Source organism: Cupressus sempervirens, chromosome 2 (assembly GCF_028749045.1).
Source record: "Cupressus sempervirens isolate cs-2001-9-10 chromosome 2, ASM2874904v1, whole genome shotgun sequence".
NCBI lineage: Eukaryota > Viridiplantae > Streptophyta > Pinopsida > Cupressales > Cupressaceae > Cupressus > Cupressus sempervirens.
Genome location: NC_143119.1, coordinates 676,836,068 through 676,856,535, shown reverse-complemented (window position 1 = coordinate 676,856,535; position 20,468 = coordinate 676,836,068). Strand labels below are relative to the sequence as shown.

The window sequence follows — 20,468 nt, the reverse complement described above, 5'->3', positions numbered from 1 at the left end:
GATTTTTCAATTTTCCAAGGCTTTGTTAAGTTTTTATCGAGTCTGAGTCCGAGCCCAAGTAAAAAACAGCTTGCTAATACGAGACGAGTTCAGATCTTGTAACTATGATTATGATGGCTATTTATTTTTTTTTGTACGGTTGATTTGTAATTTTTTTATTTCTGTTGTAGCCTCTTACAAAATGGTTGGGCCATTCTATTTCACTTGCCCCAAATGTAGTGAGATCATATAAATTTGATACATCATCGCCTCTTTATAGTCATATGACAATGATTGAACAGCTTCCTAGTGCTGGAGGCTATCATAGCATTGTAGCCAATAAGCAAAAGAGTATAACAGCTCCTACCCTCAAATGAAATCTCAGTTTTACATTGAACCTTTACGAGGAATAAAAATTTAATAGAACAAGATAATGTTGACATGGTATTTAATAGATCGAAAGAAAGAACGCGTCCTCTTGTCAAGAAAAGTCTGCATAAACCTCCTAATGGCTTACCACAACCAGCTGGCCCACATCCCTTCATGCCAATGCCACCATCTTTTGAAGAAGAGAATGTTTCTGATTCACCATCAGGGGGGAAGTTTGAGTGCTTTGTCTGTCTGATTTTTATCTCTTTTTCCCCAAAATATCCTTGCTTATGTTTTTATCTTCAGTTTTCTTCCTTCATTGTGCGAATTGAAGGCTAGAACATGTCTTAAATACCTCCAATTCATGGCGTATATCAAGGGGGTGTGGGGTTTTGCCTTTGATTGTAGACAGAATTTTCACCTTTCTTAGGATTAAGAATTCCAAGAGGTAGATGGATTCTGCCTCCCTCTTAGGATTACCACTTCACCTTTCTATTCTTGTCAATCTTGTGATTTTGATCCAGTGCCTTATCCTTGTCTTTCTTTTGGTCTTGAACTTGATTGACGTTGGGGGAGTTTCTAATTTGTTAGGGGTGGAATTAAGGCATCTCCTAGAATTGTACCAAGTAAAGGGCAGATTCCACCCCTTCCTTGGGACTGCTCTTTCATCCTTTTTCATTTAAAGTTATCAAACTCGGGCTTGAAAAGAACTTCCCTCCCTACATTTGGATTTGGTTGACTATGCATTTGCAGCTTATGTTTACTTTCATCATTTCGCCAATCATGGATTTGACCTCTACTACCCCAAGCCTTCATGTTTTTTTCTTATCAATGCAAGGTGGAAATCTCACCTCTTATGGGATTAGGAATCCCAAGAAGGCAGTGGATTCTCCTCCTTCCCTAGGATTTTTCATTACCTTTCACTCTTGTTTATTTGGCTTCAAACTTATCTTTTCATGCCTTGTTTATCTGCTAATCTTCAGATTGCATTTTCTTTAAATTATAACCTTAAATTCAGCTTGAATTATTTGTGTTTAAGAGGCAGAAATCTCATAACTGTTGGGATTAAGGATCCCAAGGAGGGAGCAGATTCCACCCTTTCCTTAAGATTATTTTAACTTGGCAAATTTTCATCCAAAAGTGCAAATTTTTCCCTCACTTTTCTCAGCTATTCGGACTTGAAACCCACTTTTACAGGGTGCAGAATTTTGGGGGGCATTGGAATTGTGAGTACAAAGACATCGTCAAGTTCCGATGTCATGTTGGCATTCTTTATTTGCGAGTCAAATCCCTGATTCTTCAAGTCAATTTCTTCAACTCAAAGGACAAGAAGATTAAATAAAATAACATTTAAGTAAAAGTTCTTAAAGTTATATTTTATCATAGTTACACCACCCTAGGGGATAGGGGGACGACGGAACAGGGGGACAAGTTTCCGAGACGGGGAGATAGAGGGGACTTAATTTGGGGACGGCGAGGGGGACAATGGCGGGGGATGGGAGGGGGTGTGTATATATATACATATGGTACTCTAAATGCTAGTTATGAAAAGATGTATTGAAATATAAGATATAAAGATGTAAATGAGTAAATACTTGAACACTAGATTGAATTGGAACATCAAACATTGAACATAAATATTCAAATCAGCCAATAGTCAACATCGAGACCTCCCTTGTCCTCAGTGGAGGTGGCGGAATCCGGTGGTGTTGCTGGGCACGGGGGGAGGGAGTCCCCAAGTCCCCGGTGCGTCCAAGTCTCCAGGACATGGGGCAAAAAGGAGGGGGACACGTCCCCGTGTTACATTGTATTTTATATTAATAATATCAGGATACTTGAGCTAGGTTTTAGCTTCATAGGAATTATAAGATTCTAGATTTTGGGAGTTTCCAAAATCTTCCAGACTTAAATTTCAGGATTCAGCATGCCTTTAATAGTATTACTTGAATCTCCCACAACCTTAAGTCTTGACTTTCTAAGGTGAAATTGAAATTGGAACAAGGATTCTCTAATAATTCCAAATCATTTCATCACAAATCACTTGGTTTCAACTCCATATCCTTGGCTAGCTTAGCCCAACTTTCATGCACATTCCTGACAAACTTGACTTCCCACCAAGCCAAATTGCTCAAACTCATCTCCTAGACTTGAAAATTGCTACTAAGACCACCTAAGACCATTACTCGTACCACTAAAGAAAAGGGGTCCCCATTTGCAATGGGACAATGGCGTGAAAACCTCACAACAAGTACAAAGGTAAAATAAATGCTAGAGAATCCCCCATACACATCGGTTTTTAGAGATGGGATACTCTAACCTAACATGGTTCCCTATCACTACATCCTCCGCCACACCCACGCATCATAAAGGAAAAGGGTGAAAAGGGTGTGGGTAATGAAGGGAAGGTGTGATACCATGCGAAAGTCCAAGATTGGGCCCATGCCTCAAAAGTGACTCAAACTCTCTCATGCTTAGGATTTGGGACATTATTAAATTAGAGTCTCCAATATGACAATGATCACATCATCGTAGGTAAGGGGCTAGAGAAGACAAGGCTAAATGTGTTTGTTAACTGTAAAAAACAAGACATGAGGGCAAAAAAATTGAAAGGGCTTTGAAGAGTAACAGTTGCATTATTTTAAAACAGCCAAAATGGAAGTATTTTGCTTTCACAATTCAAACAAGAACTCACCACACTTTGTATCATGTTATAATCTTCATACGCCCTTGCAACTTCCACATGATGTTATTCACAAATTACATAATTTTTTAAATTGAAAGTCCATGCACACAATTTTTATCGAGGCAGTCTTAGCTTCCAATGTTCGATCAATATATTTCTCCTTAAACATAACTCACTACATCTAGCCAATGTAAAAACAATATCCAGCACTCCACAGTGGACAAACTGCTTCATAAATCAAAAGCAGATCATAAAATCTTCTTACTAATACAAACTGCAAAAAAAATTTAGCAAAGAAATGTTTGTTTAAGAAAACTTTAAAGAAAGCAGCATAAAAAAAAAACCATGTCTGGCCACTCGTGTAAATGTCTTGAACACTAATATTCAATTTACTAGTAAGTTGTGTAATCATCATTTTTACTCTACCAAGTTTCTTTGGTATCATCTTTTCACTTTTTCTCATCTACTATGTACAAAGAAAAGGCTCATTATATCAATGTGTAAGAATATTATACTTTAAGACCAATTTGAAGCATAACAGAAACAGATTTTGCATATTCTTATAGAGACAAGAAATCACCTTTTGAAGATGAAGAATAACAAATGGTACAAATGTTAAAGAGAAGTATAGTGGAAATGTTTTTCTGAATGTTGAATATGTTGCATTTGCATTATGTGCTAAACATGAAGCTGCATCAGGATGTAAGATAGAACATGGAATAACTGGAGCATATGGATCCAATTTATGCGACTGGAAATCCATCCTACTGGATAAGTAAGCAGATAGAGAAACCAAATCAATAGGACCACCTCTGCAACTCTCTCGGACGGCTTTATATACTGGCAAAGCAATTGGACCAGTTTTTGCAATGAAATCTTGATATGATTTAGGTAGTGTTTCTGGTCGCATAATAAAGGAATACATAACCTGCAATGAAAAAATACTTCATTGAATGGAGCAGAAGCAGACAATTGCAAGTTCATTATTGACAGAAAATCTGATACTCAAGGCTATCTAAGATGAACTTGCAACATTTCTCTATTTCAATATCCTACATGTACAAAGCAATGCACAACACACGTAGCTTTAGAATAATAAACCTAAAAACCAATTGAGGCGCATTTTTTCTTAAGTAAATATATTTAATGTTATGTGTGCAGACATTAAAAGACTACATAAGTTATTTGCAAGAAAAAAGCTTTCCCTTGTATAACAAGAAAATATAAGTTGGTGAAATTTTCAATATTGACCTTTATATGTGACTGTTGTTCCAACTTCTGAAGAATCTAAACATTTCATACTATAATTGAATTTAAATATTAATACCAAAAGCATAGTTTATTCTATAAACTGCTTTCATGCCTCCACCAGTTCATTTCTGCAACTCCTATACTTGGGCTGGTACTCGGTGTTGCTAAGTTGGGATCACCACTGGATTGTGTAAGATAGCTTTTGTAGCTCCTGCTGCATTGCCTTATTGAAATACCAAAAAATACTAATGAAGTCATGAGTGCTTTGAGATGGGAAGTGAAAGCTGATAGGAATAGGAAGATATTGGACTGATGTTCCAACTTCTGAAGAAATTGAACATTCCATACTGTGATTTAATTGTCATATTAATATCAATAGCATTTTCTATTCTAAAAACTTCTTTCATGCCTTCACCAGTCAACTTCTGCAACTCCTATACTGGGGCTGCTACTGGCTGTTTGTAATAACCCTGCCTGGCTATAGCTCTAACAAATACTAATATTTCTGACTTTTGACATTACGTCAAAACATTTAGCATACAATGCCAATACTACTGAAAAGAACTCCAACGCTGTCTAAATCACATTCACTAAGATTAGACAATTTTTGAACAACACTTATGATGACCAAGTTCAATTCAACGGCAATGATAGATTTGCATTTGATTTACTATGCCATGTAACTAAAAAGAAAACTGAACTACTCAATATTTATCTCTCAATTCAATTTACATCAGCATTGAATCAAATTACATCTCAGAATTTCGCACACTTTCTTCCAAGCAACACTAATGACAGAAATGGAAGATGCAAACCTTAAGAAATTGATCCTCAATACCTCAGCTGCAGGATCAATGCTCAATTCTAAAACTCCAAACCCTTACCACATGCTTCAATAAGTATATAATAATCAAGATTACTCTCCTTAGCTATAGTAAAACAGTAGGAGATATGCAAAATGCTATACAACAGCAGCAAATTGCAAGCCAACCTTCAACTAATTCTTAGATTCGAATCTGCAATACTTTAGCTGTAGATCCAAAGGAACAATTCAAAATTCAAATTCTTATACTTCAGCAAGGGCACATAAATCAGAACTCAAAAAAAGCCACAAAGGCATCAAAAGAAAATAAAATATCCAAGCATGCTTTTCCCAATGAAATGAGTTTGTATTTATAACCTCCAAATTCCCTTTTGTTGCCAAAATGTAACTTCACTTAAGAAGTTTCACCACACAACATTAGTTAGAAGCTTCAATTAAATTTTCTCACTTGACTTGGTTTAACTAATTAATAAATAGCACTTTCCAATGATAACTCAACTCCCAACTTAAGTGAAATTATAAAGTTAAACTATAACTTTATAATAAGTCATTTAATAATTAATAATACTTTGGCCACTAAAAATATAATAACTCCCAAAATACTCATCATTTAAATATGTTGTCTAAGATAGGAGTCATGCCTATTATTTCTCCATGTGACCAAATGCACTTGGCAAAAATAGAAAGGGTCCATCTCGATCAACACCAACTTACCAAAAATAGTAAGTACACAAAACTAAGCCCAAGCGAAGTCCGATCTGAGCCAAACAAAGACTGACCTGTAGCTTACTGAGATGTGAAGAAGATAAGACCCTCCCAAGCCAAGCCACTACCACAGAAGACCCTCTATCCACAATAATTAGCCTACGAGGATCACAATAATAGGCTAATCCCTGAAACTCTAATGCCGACAAAATTGGGGACATTACACTATTGCTAACTTGGGATTACCGCTGGATTTTGTATGATAGCTTTCGTAGCTCCTGCTGCATTGCCATATTGAAATACAAAAAAATATTAATAGAAGTCATGGGTGCTCAGAGAGAAGAAGTGAAGGCTGGTAGGAATAGGAAGATAAATACAACACAAATTGTTTGCAAACTTGTATTCTCAGTAGCAAATACAATTATTTCCTTCATGTCTCAAATTATTGGAGTCAATTCTAGAAATCAAATCACCATCAGCAAGTTGCTTTGAAATTGTCTCATTCCATTTTCATCATCTCTTTTAGCATAGTCGACCAATCTAAACAAAGGTACAGAAATGCTTGAAGGCACAAAACTCGTGTGAAAATAAATAATGCACTTTCACAAACATTTACCTCATTAACAATGGCAGCTCAAAATTTTCCAAAGGTCGTAGCTGGATGAATTTTTAAAAATGTATTTAATATTCCACATTTGTTTGTATCGAAAACATTTTAGGATGCAAATGAAAGGATGTGATACAAGACTTGAGAACATTCATATCAATAATTTGACTAGTTTGACTATTTTGAAAAAAGATAGAGCACTTAAAAATTTGTGCAAGGGTTCTCTGTCATAGTACATATTAGGTTATCTTAAACATTATACTGAAGTTGAGAAAAAAAAAATTGCAATTAAAGAAATCTGATTGCAGGTCAATCTGAACCTATGTCTAGTGGTTGAGCAACAAGTTCTTCGCCCAACTCACCCATCTTTGCCATATTAGAAGTCACACAATTATTGATACATTCACAGGTAGTTTTTGTTTGTGAATGTCATAGGATTTAATGAGAGAAAGCTTTCTTGGCAACAAAAGGTAGCATTTCAATAATGTTTACCATTTTAGATTCATTATTCATACAGAATGGCAGGAAATGGAAGTTCTAGTTCAGTTGCTGGGGGCGAAAATGAAGATAGCCTTTGTAATGTCCCAAGTAAGTTCAACTAGTTATGCATAAATGAACCTATATTTGATATACTTGAATTAACTTAGTTCATAGTATAAAGATAACAACTAAAGGTGAATTATTAAATTACTAAATGACCTATATGTGAATTGAGAAAACCATGCTATCCTGGTCATTATCTCAATCGAAGAGAAAGTTGGGATGCAACAGGTTGCTTAGACACCAAACTCAATGGTTTCCCTCAAAGTTTTTACAGATCCAAGTCCATAAGCCTTTCTTGGACTTGTCCGCAAGACGCTCGGGGGCATTGATCCCTACCCTGTCTTGGGAATGACTGAATGGCTGAATTTACAAAGGCCTCTCTCTTATTGCATTTCCACTCCTCTCTTCTAACGTAGAAATGATAACTAGTTTGAGCATGTATGTTTAATTAAGGATGATGTTCGGTTATTTCTTATTAAATTTATTATTCTATGTAATTAAAATAAACGATACCATTTATACCAGTCACAGAGGTGCATAAAGCTCTGTCTTATGATCTGAATGTCTTCTTGACTTGCCCAATGATATTGGCTGTGTAAGAGATCTGACTGTACTTAATATGCAGTTTCCAGATCGTATATGTAATTAGTTTCTTTTCTTATATGTCTTTTTGTTCGGTGGTGAAAGGAATGATTTTAATCTTTATTAAATATCCTAGACACTGAAAAGCTGCATGTTATTATGGAGAGTAGACATGTTATTTGATAATGACTAATTAATAGTAATTAACTTTGTTAATTAAATATATATTTTATTAATTATATAATTAGATTAATATTTATTATGATTTATTTTTATTAATTAATAATTATTTTTATGATCAATATACAAATCATTATTTATTAATTTTAAATATTATTTATTTTATTAAATATTTCTTTTCTGATTTATTAAAACTATTTATTACAAAACAGGAGGACGAGGACATCATGGTCCTGCCCTCCCAAAAATTGCTTGTCCTCAAGCAATGTTAATTTTTACAAGTCGAGCCAATAGTGGCATGTTGTGATGGTTAAGTTGTTGAGTTGTTATCCTTGCCATCAAGGTTCAAATCTAATGGGGATGAGGTCCCCCGTTGTGGCCTCACTGGTTCATAGCTCCAGGTTAAAAGCGTTTACCCCTCTTAAAAAAAATAAAATTTAAAAAATTTAAAAAAATTAAAAAATAAAAAAATTTTACAAGTCTTTCACTGTGACTAGTTGCACAACTCTGACATTAATTTGAATATCCATATCTTTGAGTCTTACTATTGATAGACATTGAAAAATGAATTTTATTTTTGTTTAAAAATTATTCCAAAGACATCTTTTCTATGATAAATATGTGTAATTGGTACAACTGATATACACTTTTACTTAGACTAATGGTACTTTAGTTGATTTTGAACATATGAATTAATGTTAGTATTCGGATAATATAATGCATGTTTTCTTTGGAATATTATTGAGAAAATTTTTCAAAGCTGAGTTATTACTATGCATATCCCGAGTTTTAACATTTGTGAGTAATAGCAGATCTGGGAACAATGGTTTTTGAATATGGCACTTTATGAGCTCTTGAAAGCTTAACTGATGGATTCACAACAATGTGGAGTAGTCATCTCGACCAAATGAAGGATAACTGAAGACTCTTCGGTGAATCAATAAGTCATCTAAGCACGCTAACATGTGTTATGAACAGCTATTGGCATATTTCTTCCACATATTCCATATTTCTCTGATGTAACAACAGAACTTCTAGTTTTGTTTCTTTTAGTCATTTGTTTTGTTCCTGATTAGTACGAGCCATAGTTTTGAATTTAAAATAAGGGATATTCTCTATACATATCCTTTTGTTAGTCTTTTTCAGTAGTAGTCATTTTCCACTAGTAGAAATTAGCTGGTTAGTAATTCAAGTTTTAGGAATCAATTCAGTTTTTCTTTAGATTGCTGCAATCGGAACTTGTTGTTTCTGGACTTCATTTTGAAGATTAGAATAACATATGTTGTTGGTTGATTTACGTTTCTGTGTTGTGGAATCAATGATTGGGAACAGTTTGCAACATTTACTTGATCAAGGAAGGTAGTTTCAATGGCCACTATTTATGAAGTTACTCATTTTCAGATGAATATTCTATGAATTATTCCTGTATTTGTGAACTTCAAATGGGTTAAAATAGGAACCATAATTGTTCACACTGTTTTTAGAATTAGATCGATATTCATTCCTTGTGTTAATAAAGATGGGCTGTTTGATTAAGAACATAAGTGCTGTAGATTTAGAGTTACTGTTTTAATTCTATAAGACTTAGATAAGTTTCTTAAATGCAAAAGTAATTTAGGAATCTTTTAATTTCTGAACTGTGATTTAGATAGTTGTTTCGCAAAGCATCTTAGATTTAGAATTTGTTGCATTTATCTTAACTGTTGAAACTGAAGGAAGAGTATTCACAATCCACTCCAGGTTCAAAGATTAAGGTCCTTTAATTCATAGGATAAGCTGTTTTGTTTCTGCTAGAGTAAGGGAGAATTAGGAGAGTTCTGGATAGCTCCGGATACAACCAAAATTTCAAGTTAGTCAATGTTCTACAATGCAAAACCCCCCAGAAATCACAAGTCTTGTCAAGGATCCTTATAGCAGATCGCCTTGTACAGAACTTGGTCGACATTGAATTAAAATCAAATGATGCAAGTTGACAAAGCAAGGACCTTGCACATCAACTATTCTAGATCAACCAAATAAAATACATGTTTGAAAGCATAAGCATCAATATGTGAAGACATGAAGCATACACAAAGCATACACTCTAATGCATAAAGACACGAAGGATACACATTGAAGACACTATGTATACACATTGATGCATGAAGACACGAAGCATACACAGAGTAGATACATAATACACAAATTGTTAGGTCCACTCATTTATAAATGTATCATCAAATTTTTTATTGATATAATTTCAATTATACGTGTATATAATTCTAGATTCATTTTCATTAGAATGGTTCTACATTTATGATTTTATCTTTTACTCTGTGGGATGGCAGGATCGTGCTCTGATACCAACTGTATGTCCCCAAGTAAGTTCAACTAGATATGCATTAATGAACCCATATTTAATATACTTGAATTAACTTAATACATATTGTAAAGATGATTATAGGTGAATTAGTAAATAAGCTATATGTGAGTGGAGAAAACCATACCACCTAGTTATTATTTTTAGTTTATGAAAAAGTTGGGATGCAACAAGTTGCTTAGACACCAAACTTAATTGTTTCCCTCAAGGTTTTTACAGATCCAAGCCCTTAAGCATTTCTTGGACTTGTCCACAAGGTGCTCTGGGACACTAATCCATACCCAATCATGGGAATGACTAATTGGCTGGATTTACACAGGCCTTTCCCTTATTGCATTTCTGCTCCTTTCTTCTAATGTAGAAATAATAACTAGTTTGAGCATGTAATTTTAATTAAGGATAATGCTCTAATTTTTCTTCTTAATAAATTTATTTTTATGTGTAACTAAAATAAACAATACTGTTCATACCAGTCAAAGAGGTGCATAAAGCTCTGTCTTATGATCTAAATGTCTTCCTCATTTGCCCAATGATACTGGCTATGTAAGAGATCTGACTGTATTTAATATGCGGTTTGCAGATCATATATGTAATTAATTTATTTTCTTATATGTCTTTCCATTCGGTGGTGAAAGGAATGATTTTAATCTTTATTAAATATCCTAGACATTGAAAGGTCACATCTTATTATGGAGAAGAGATGTGATATTTGATAATGACTAATTAAAAAAAAATTAACTTTGTTGTATTGGTTTTTGGGATCTAGATTTGGGGCTCATAGTGATTAATATTCTCTCAGAATGCAATTTCTTTTTTTCTGCATTTCATTTTTGTATCAAACAATGACCTGAGTTTTTCTTCACAGGTTCTTTTCTCTGGGAACCCTTTTTGAACCAGATTTTATTATCAATATAAATATAAAGTTTCACCGAAAAAATAATAATAATTTAAAAAGTTAATTAAATATATATTTTACTAAATATATATTATTTATTATGATAACATTTTTATTAATTGATAATTATTTATTTTAATCATCAATATATATAAATCATTATTTATTACATTAAATATTTCTTCGGTGATTTATAAAAAATATTTATTACAAAACTCTAGCACAGGGACATCACAGCCCTTTTAAAATTCATTCAACCTTGACACTTTGGCATTACATGACAATGATAAGAAAATGTCTACTTGTGGGAGTATTTTTTTATGATGTAACCATTGTGGCATAGAGTATACAAGTTCATCCTATCAAGTGGAAGCTCACTTGTGGACCAGCCCTAGACATGGAATAAATGCTTGTCAAGGGCCAGACAGCAACAAGGGGCCACAAGGTCTAATCATGAATTATATTAGAGAACAAGATGAAACTGGCATGAAAAGCAACAAATCAGAGACTGATCATCCTCTAGCCAACAAAAGCTTGAATAGGTCTCCTCGTGGCGACACAGCTGGCTAGTCCACATCCTTCCACGCCAATGCTCCCACCCTTTGTACTAGAGAATGTTACACGAGAATGAGGCCCATTGGATAGGGCTTTTAAAAATGAAACCAAAGAGGTTACAAATCAGAGCATTGCTCATTACATTTGTGGCAATGAGCTTCCTTCCAACATTGTTAGATCACTTTATTGGCGGGAGATGGTGAATAACCTTTGCAATACAACTTGTGTTTATGTGTCCCAGGTATGAAAAGGTACAAACCACCTTATTGGCAAAGGAGAAAGCTTTAGTAGATGTATCATTGAGAGCAATCAAAGCTACAAGGCTCGAAATAGGTGTCAATCATTTCTAATGGATGGAAAGATTGCAGAAATGGGCCATTGATCAATGCTATAACAATGTCCCCTAAAGGGGTGATGGATTTAAGGTATTAGATTGTAAGGGGCAAGTAAAAGATAAACTTCATTGGAAATATCTTCATAGAATCCATTGACATGGTTTAGCTTAAAATTGTTGTCCAATTCCAAATGGAAAATGCCAAAAATAGTAGGGCAAGTGGGTCTATTCTGAAGTCTACATATAAACACATTTTTTGGACACCATGTGAAGTCCACTCACTCAATTTATTCTTGTATAGATTGGCACACAAATTGAGTAGATTAAACAAGTTTACACGGAGATCGAGGAGATTCAAATGTTTGTGACAAATCCATTGACATGGTTTAGCTTAAAATTGTTGTCCAATTCCAAATGGAAAATGCCAAAAATATTAAGGCAAGTGGGTCTACTCTGAAGTCTACATAAAAACACATTTTTTGGACACCATGTGAAGTCCACTCACTCAATTTCTTCTTGTATGAGATTGGCAGACAAATTGACTATGTTAAACAAGTTTTCGCAGAGGTCGAGGAGATTCAAATGTTTGTGACAAATCATCACATATCACAAGCCATATTCAAGACCTACTCTAAGCTGGAGTTGTTACAGGTAATTTAAATTTTACTTTTTTTAATTCTTTAGTTTTTATTTTTCATAGTTCATATATGACGTATTTTTTTATGCCATGTTAGGTTGTTGAAAGACAATTCGTATCTCACACAATCATCTTAATATGATTTGTGAAGGTGCAAGAGGCCTTGAGTGTCAAGGTGGTCAACACATTGTGGAGTGTATGGATGCATTCAATACAAAAGCCTAGAAAGTAAGAGCATGGATCCTTGATGAGGAGTGGTGTGGTCATGTGGAATATGTTTTGAGTTTCACCAAGCCCATTATGATCATGATTAGGTATGTTGATAATGATCACCCATGTATAGGTGAAACTTATGATAGCATTGACTCTATGATGGAGAAAATAAGAGCAATAATAGAGGCCAAAGAATATAACCCAACAAATACATTTTTCAAACTTGTGCAAAAAAATATTGTTGATAGCTGGAACAAGATAACCAACCCCTTACATTTTATAACATTTAATTAGGCATGTTGATATTGATCACCCATGTTTGGGTGAAATTTATAACGGCATGGGCTCCCTGGTGGAGAAAATAAAAATAATAATAGAGGCCAAAGAATAAGACCCCACAGATACATTTTTAAAACTTGTGTAAAAACATATTGTTGATTGTTGGAACAAGATGACCACCCCCTTACATGTGTGTGGTGTGTTGGCCATGAAGTCCGTTGCTTCGCATAGTGGCTCAAGGACAGTTTCATGATCAAGAGATGAATTCATTGCAATTAAACACTTCTTGATGCTTGTTGGAAGACAATGAGTCCTTTTGGCAACTTATGTAGATTTGATCTTGCCTTGAAGAGTTGAGCTTCAAACTGTAAAAAAAATTGTATCTTGCCTTAGGATCATGTGTCTTAGCATGCAAGTCCATTATATCTTGATCTAAGGCTGTGTGGCTTACCCTGCAAATCAAATAAGGAGCAATGAGCTACCTTAGCCTTGAGTTCAATTTTCATATAGTGAGTGTGATTCTCGCCATGGTTTTTCCCACATTAGGTTTTCAAATGTTCATGTATATGGTATTCATTTCTTTATCTTTCTTTAATGTTTAGTTGGTTAACAAATTATCTTTCAGATTCTAAGATTATTTTATCAAATTCCGTCATTTTTTCAGATTTGTAGATATTTTTTCTAATTTTGTAAATAGTATTTTTCAAAATAGTTCACTGCAAAAATTTGGCCAATTAGGCCATTGTATGTTCTGTCAATATACTATAAGTGGTAGACCATAGGCACACAGACAACTGACAGCTGACCAAGTCAACGTCCAATCTCATATCGGTGGATCTTTCTTTACACATAATTTTGTTGGCTCAGTATATACTTACACTCCAATAATCAACACACCGGAAATGTGGGAATTTTAATCCCACATCCCCATAGCCCAATCACATGCTCCTCTCATTTATGTTTGATAATCTACTTTTGAGCCACCAAGTTTCAATGTCTTCACTTCTACAACAAGATACAAAGCAATGCACACCCAAGATTTGGCAATTGTTCTAATGATTTGCAGCCTCCACCGCAAAAGACAACCAACAGCAATGCACAAGCCTCCACTTGTTGGACATTGAGGGATTGCAATGGGAAACGTTGTTGCCCACCAAGCAACGTTGTGACCGACCTGCACACATTGACATTGGTGGTTGCCACCGATATTCAAACCCCTACTTTGTAATAAACTATGCTGTTTTTTTGAGAAATGAAGGGCTTAGTCTAACCGGAATTTTGTCAAATAGTTGGCATATAGCCCAGATGAAGTTATAATACTACAAGCTTACAAAATACAGGATTAATTGTAATCTGAACTTTAACAACGCACAAGCCTCCACTTGCTAGACATTGAGGGATTGCAATGGGAAACATTGTTGTTGCCCACCAAGCAACGTTGTGACCGACCTGCACACATTGACATTGGTGGTTGCCACCGATATTCAAACCCCTAATTTATAATAAACTATGCTGTTTTTTTGAGAAATGGAGGGCTTAGTCTAACCAGAATTTTGTCAAATAGTTGGCATATAGCCCAGATGAAGTTATAATACTACAAGCTTACAGAATACAGGATTAATTGTAATCTGAACTTTAACATCAAACACAAACAAACAGATTCTCAACTTATCTGCTACTGTTTATGCATCGGGATTTCCATCAATGATTAAAACATCTAACATATAGAAATCTAGAAGCAATGTTACATATACAAAATGCAGTATAGTTCAACAGAAACCTAGTATGCTGCCGCTAAACTGATCCTTTGACCGTGGAAGGTTGCAGTAGAAGCTCATGTATATGTGAGTTTGAGCAGACACATCACCCCATGCATTTAGTTTGACACACCACTGATGGTAAACTAATGGCTGCTGATAAATGTGTTCCAGCATTTGAAGTGACCCAAACTCCAGCCGCGACTTGTAAATGTTTAACATGTTCCTCAGTGTTCCTCAGTAACTCACCCGCACCAAATCTGTCACATATAACAATGTCGCCCGTTACTGGATCTGTACTGCTCACGTTTGTTTGCTAATAAAACTTACAGATAGCGTCCAGCTCACAGTCATTGTGACCTGACTATTTATGGAGTCTCGTCTAAGAGGATATGAGAGTTTTGAATAAACCACAGACAACACTAACTTTGTGGATGTATAGTCTATTTACTTCTCTTCCCAAACGTAACTTCTAACTGACCTATAGGCTTTGTCTTGGAGAGTAACCAATATCATCTCCTCCTTGCTGCTGCAAAACTCTCCATATTGAAATGTACAATGAACCAGTTTTGGAATCATAATTACTGAAGTGCAAATAGGAAGAGGCTAGGTTGGCGTCTTGACTCCTCTTTTTTCCAATGAGGGGTTTTGTCCTTAGGAAACAAATCCAATCACATTAAGCAACCATTAGGATTTTATATAAATGACATATATTCGTTGTTTTTAATCCCAATGTAACTCCACGCTTTTATAACCTCGATATGAGGGAAGACACAAGCAACTAAGCAATGTGGGATTAAAAGCCAATTTCGTCATTTAGTCACTTAAGTGACTTTATAACTTTATAATATTTAAATATTTAAATAAATCACTTAACTCACTTACACTTTAATATCTCTTGAAATACTTGTTTGATTGCCATGCCGTCCGAAATAGGAATCCCTCCTCATAATTCCCCATGTGACCAAATACACTTTCTAAAAATAGAAAGGGTCCATCTCAATTACCCCTAACTTACTATACATAGTAAGTATGGCAAATGGAGTCCAAATGACATCGAATGAAAGCCAAATCCATACATCACTAAATGTTGGAGATGAACCAATCCTTAGGAGACCTCTAACCATCCTCATTAGCCTACGAGGATCCAATATTAGGCTAATCCCCAAAATACTGATGCTAACAACCAATGGGGACATTACATACTTGCAAGTGATTGACTTGCATTGAAGTCATCAAGCCTCCAAGCTTGCCTTGGCTCTGTAGTCACTGCATACAAGCTTCACGTGCTTAACAAACATTTACGTACATTGCGTTGACATCACAAATCTACAAATGCATACGAGGAGGCATTGACATTAAAGTCCCCACATTGGCAAGTCAAACACTGTGTGGAGACACTACCAGGCTTTCAAGTCATTGTTGAGCTACAAACCCCCACATCTCAACGTGATTCTCAACGATCAAACTGCCAACTCTAGGCATACGCAAGTAGTCCTAAAGTGGTGATGTGACCCAACATCTGCAAACATTTAGATTTGAGCACAAGATCTTAGATATCAAATCCTGTGCCACAAAAGCAAACCAAACACGTTAGTTGGGCCTTCCAGTATCTTATTTAAACAAGAATTTTGCATTTTGAGCAAATGTTTGCGACATTAAATTTGATGCCCACTTAGGTGTCGCAAGGCCATTTTTTGTTTTTTATTTGATGGCCTTCTACTCGTCAATTTTAATCTCCTGCTTGCATCATCAATTGATTATGTTAAAGTTAATGGCCATATAACCGTCAAATCCAGTGTTTTCCTTTTGTTGTGATGGCCATCCTACTATCAAATTCAGGATTACAAGCTTGCTGACATCATCAATATTTGGAAATTCAGACACCTCACCATATTTAGTTTTGATTTCATAGTCCAACTTTGAGAGGCCATAACTTGGTCATACTTAGTCCAAATTGAGTGCACTTTTTTTCTTTTGACTAGAATCTCTTGAATTTTACATTGGTGCAGCTAGTTTCTAGTTTTGGTGGACAAATTTTACAGAATTGGCAAATTTTGGTGACTATATTTACCTAATCCTTGATTTTGCAACTTCTGAGACTTCATTCGAGCTCATACAAACACATTTTTAAGTTCAATTTTTTTTAAAATGCATGATTTTTTGTCTACTTTCAAGATCAGGTATCGGTTTGGAGAAATCATAAGTGCACGTACCACATTTGGTCCATTTTGGTACTTTCAGCATTTGGTCATTACTACAAGGGTGGTTGATCATACATCTCAGTTATACTACTTTGCAGACTTTGCTCATCATGATGGCAGTGATTCTTCAGCAGGTTTTGAGCACACTTCCAATGTTGCTTCAGACTTTAAGGACTTCGCTTAATTGAACTTGGGTACTCTCACATTGATGAAGTTTTTGAGTCATCCATTTCTTCTCCTTCTATTAATATTGCATCTACTATTGTTCATGATGATGCTTGCATTCACACAGCCATGGATTCTGTTAATTCAGTGCAGCGGGATATTCCTTGTCTTCCAAACTCAGTTCCATGGGATGACTTCTTGATAGACATTGCAGGTTTATTTGTGGAGTCCTACGTTGGAGATTTTGGAGACACTATTGATGGTGATGGAACTCCAAATTTTGGCAAATTTAGAGTCCCAAAACATCATTAATATGGGGAAGACGGCACTAGAGATTGAGGAGTTGAAGCCTTTGAGTATTACTCCTGTTTCTCTTGTGAGCCAGAGAGCTGGAGCAATGCAGCAGTCAGGCTATAATCCTTCTGTCATAGTTGAAGAAACAAGATCAAGAGCTAATTCTAGATGCCTCAGTTTCCTAGTGGTTGTCAAAGTTGATAGATATCTATGGTAGAAGGCAATATGTGTCTGGATGGTGATTTAGAAAATCATTTATTTTCAAGAACTATTAGAGGTGATGGTGTGATTTACAGCAGCAGTGACAGAAATTATTTTCAGTTTGAACAAACAAGGCTCCAGTCATAATATGTCTGTAGGAGACATGTCTAATAATGTGAATTTACAAGCTCACCTGCTTTACCGAGGAGGCTAGTGGTGCTACCCTTCATTTTCAGTTCATAAAACTTTCAAAACAGATATATTTTTGGATTGGTTGTAATTCAGCAAAACTGGGTCATTTATATGCAGAAATATTGCAAGGAATGCACTGCAATGTGAAAGCTGAGCCACACATAGAAACTGACAACAAAAGTAACATGTAGTTCAGAACATTGTTTCTTTGTAGATTTATATGCAGTTACTGAAGTTAGGTGGCAGTATTTGAAGCATGCAGCCTCATACAAAGTAATTATATTTGTGTACTCTGAGTTTGTCTATTTATCATTTGTGCTTTGTATCCAGTTTCATCCAGTTTGTTGTTGCTGTGCCTTTTTTCTATTAGGCCTGCAGCTTGTCGCTTAAGTGGCTGCAGTTGAAGAGATATAGCTATCAGATTACAGAGGCAAAAAGTAGTTAGCATAATTAATTTCTTGCATCGCTATATACATTTATTCATGTAACTGTTCAATCATTCCGCAGCTATGCATGTAATTTCTCCTGTATATATTGCTTCACATCTAATTATACCATCATCGAGACAGCCTCATGTGGTATCAGAGCAGCAATAATATGGTTGTACATTTTGAATGGAAGACTCATAACTACAATGAGTTAAAACAGGCGATGTGAGAGGTCTTTATTTTGCACAAAGAAGAGGATAGAAATTGATGTTTACACAATTCTAGAATGTTTTTTATTGACAAAGGATGGGATGTGTAGACATTGAAGCTCGTGCTATATGAAGATATGATGTCTGCCAGCCTGTGCATGGATTGCATTCTTTTGAAAAGCTAGCGCAAAATATTGGTACTGCAATTACAATTATTTGTGACTGGTATTTGGGAAATGTTGTTAAGGATGCAAATGGAGTTGGTATATTATTTACACCTATAGATAAGTGCTTCAAAAGTACCAGACCAGTGGGTGGAATATGAGGTTATTGCAGATGCACTCCATTGTTGAGGAATGTGAGATTATGGAATTGTTACCTGAACTTGATCAAAAGACCAGGAAACCGATGAAGGTGGTCTTTTTTGTTAAACCCGGTTCTGTTGTGGTGTGCAGGTTCATGTTATGTCTATGCAGATGAGGAGCAGTGGATTTCCTTAAAAGGAGGCTCCACCGTTAATTCTTCATCAAGCCCGCTTGTAATTGTTTTGGATGTGTGACTGATGATGATCTATGTTTTGTTTTGCAGGGTTGAGCGTGTGGGGAAAAATAAGAACCTTCTTGCAGCAAGGATACTCATTCCAATATTGCTCTGCATTCCACCCGTCCTCAGTTCAGGAAACTCATCGAACTGGCCATCAGAAGCACATGGAAGTTCACCCGTGGATGGTCTCATAGCCGGAGGAGTGCCAGCAGTTATGAACTCATACATGGAGGGTGAAGGGATCTGCCTGTGCGTGAATGGAGAGGAGTGCGCGCGTCCAAACAAGGAATGCTCACGGGAGGCAGAGTATGAAGTTTGAAGGTGAAGCCATTGTGGATATGGAAAAGAGGATTCTTGCAGATGGTGCAAAATATTCAAAACGTTTAGGTCACCGACTGGGAAAATCATACATAAAGTTATAAATCGCCCAGCATGATAAAATCCGATTATATTAAAGTCCTTGCAATAGTTAGTCATTAGTTTTGAAAGGCTATGTTATTAAAATATGATTTTTTCATAAAGACACAACTATTCAGGTCGTGACTCTTCACCTATTATAAATATGAGATGTAAAAGCTGAACCAAGAAAATATACACAACATTCATAATATTCATATTTTAAAATTTTTGCCTATCATATGCTCTGTGATGTATTGTATTTTTCAATGGGCGGAGAAATAAATTTTTGAACTAAGCCTGTGGATGGTGAATTCTCGATTGAATTCTTGTGCGAGTTTGGAGTCGAGTTGTATTGGATGGATCATTTGTAGGGAATGTCTCCAGTATGATTTTATTTCCTGATCAATAAGAAGTATTTATTTAATTTATTTGCATTAGAGGTTTAATTTTTTATTTAGTTGTGTCCTTTATAAGTGTTTTTTATTACTTTCAATAAATATTTTAATATTTGGATAAGTGGGCTGGATCATTATTGCATTTTAAATTTGATAAACATAGATATTGTGAAATATTTTATTGTTTCTGTATTTATGTCTAATTTGTCTCCGTAGGAGTTAAAGTGCATTTTAGACTAATTTAAATTGCATTTAAAATATTGATCCGTCACGTCTGATTATTAAATTTGTTTATAGTTTGAATAGAATAGACTTTATAAAGTTGTACGTTTCAACTAATAATATTGAGTCTATTGCCCATTTAATCAAGCATTGGTCTTTAACTCCTGATTTACAATCCATATGCTGGCAGATGTTTCATTTCTTTCCTTCGAAAATTTAATATATTCATTTGTTGCAATCATCTATAATAATCACTTTTATTTAAAAACATTCATACAATTATTTACTTCTATTCTTAATTCGTAATTTGTAATCTTAAAGCTTTCTATAATTCTTGCCATTTTGAAAGATTATATTGCATTCGCGTTCTAGTTGATCTGTTTTATGTGTCTTGGATTTAAGTGTTTCGTCCAAGGCCAAGTACACCCGCCTCGGTTTTGCAGAGCCGGAAGTGCAAGGAACTCG

At 35.2% G+C, this 20,468-nt stretch overlaps 1 protein-coding gene across 1 annotated transcript in view; it reads right to left on the bottom strand.

Annotated features, from left to right (window-relative positions):
• Positions 1-20,468, bottom strand: part of LOC149575173 (Mitochondrial import inner membrane translocase subunit Tim17/Tim22/Tim23 family protein) — a 142,340-nt gene that overhangs the window by 58,061 nt on the left and 63,811 nt on the right. Inside the window, exon 5 of the mRNA XM_089815025.1 lies at positions 3,612-3,959. Within this exon, the coding sequence (XP_089671151.1) occupies positions 3,612-3,959 (348 nt within the window). The remainder of the gene's footprint in view (positions 1-3,611; positions 3,960-20,468) is intronic.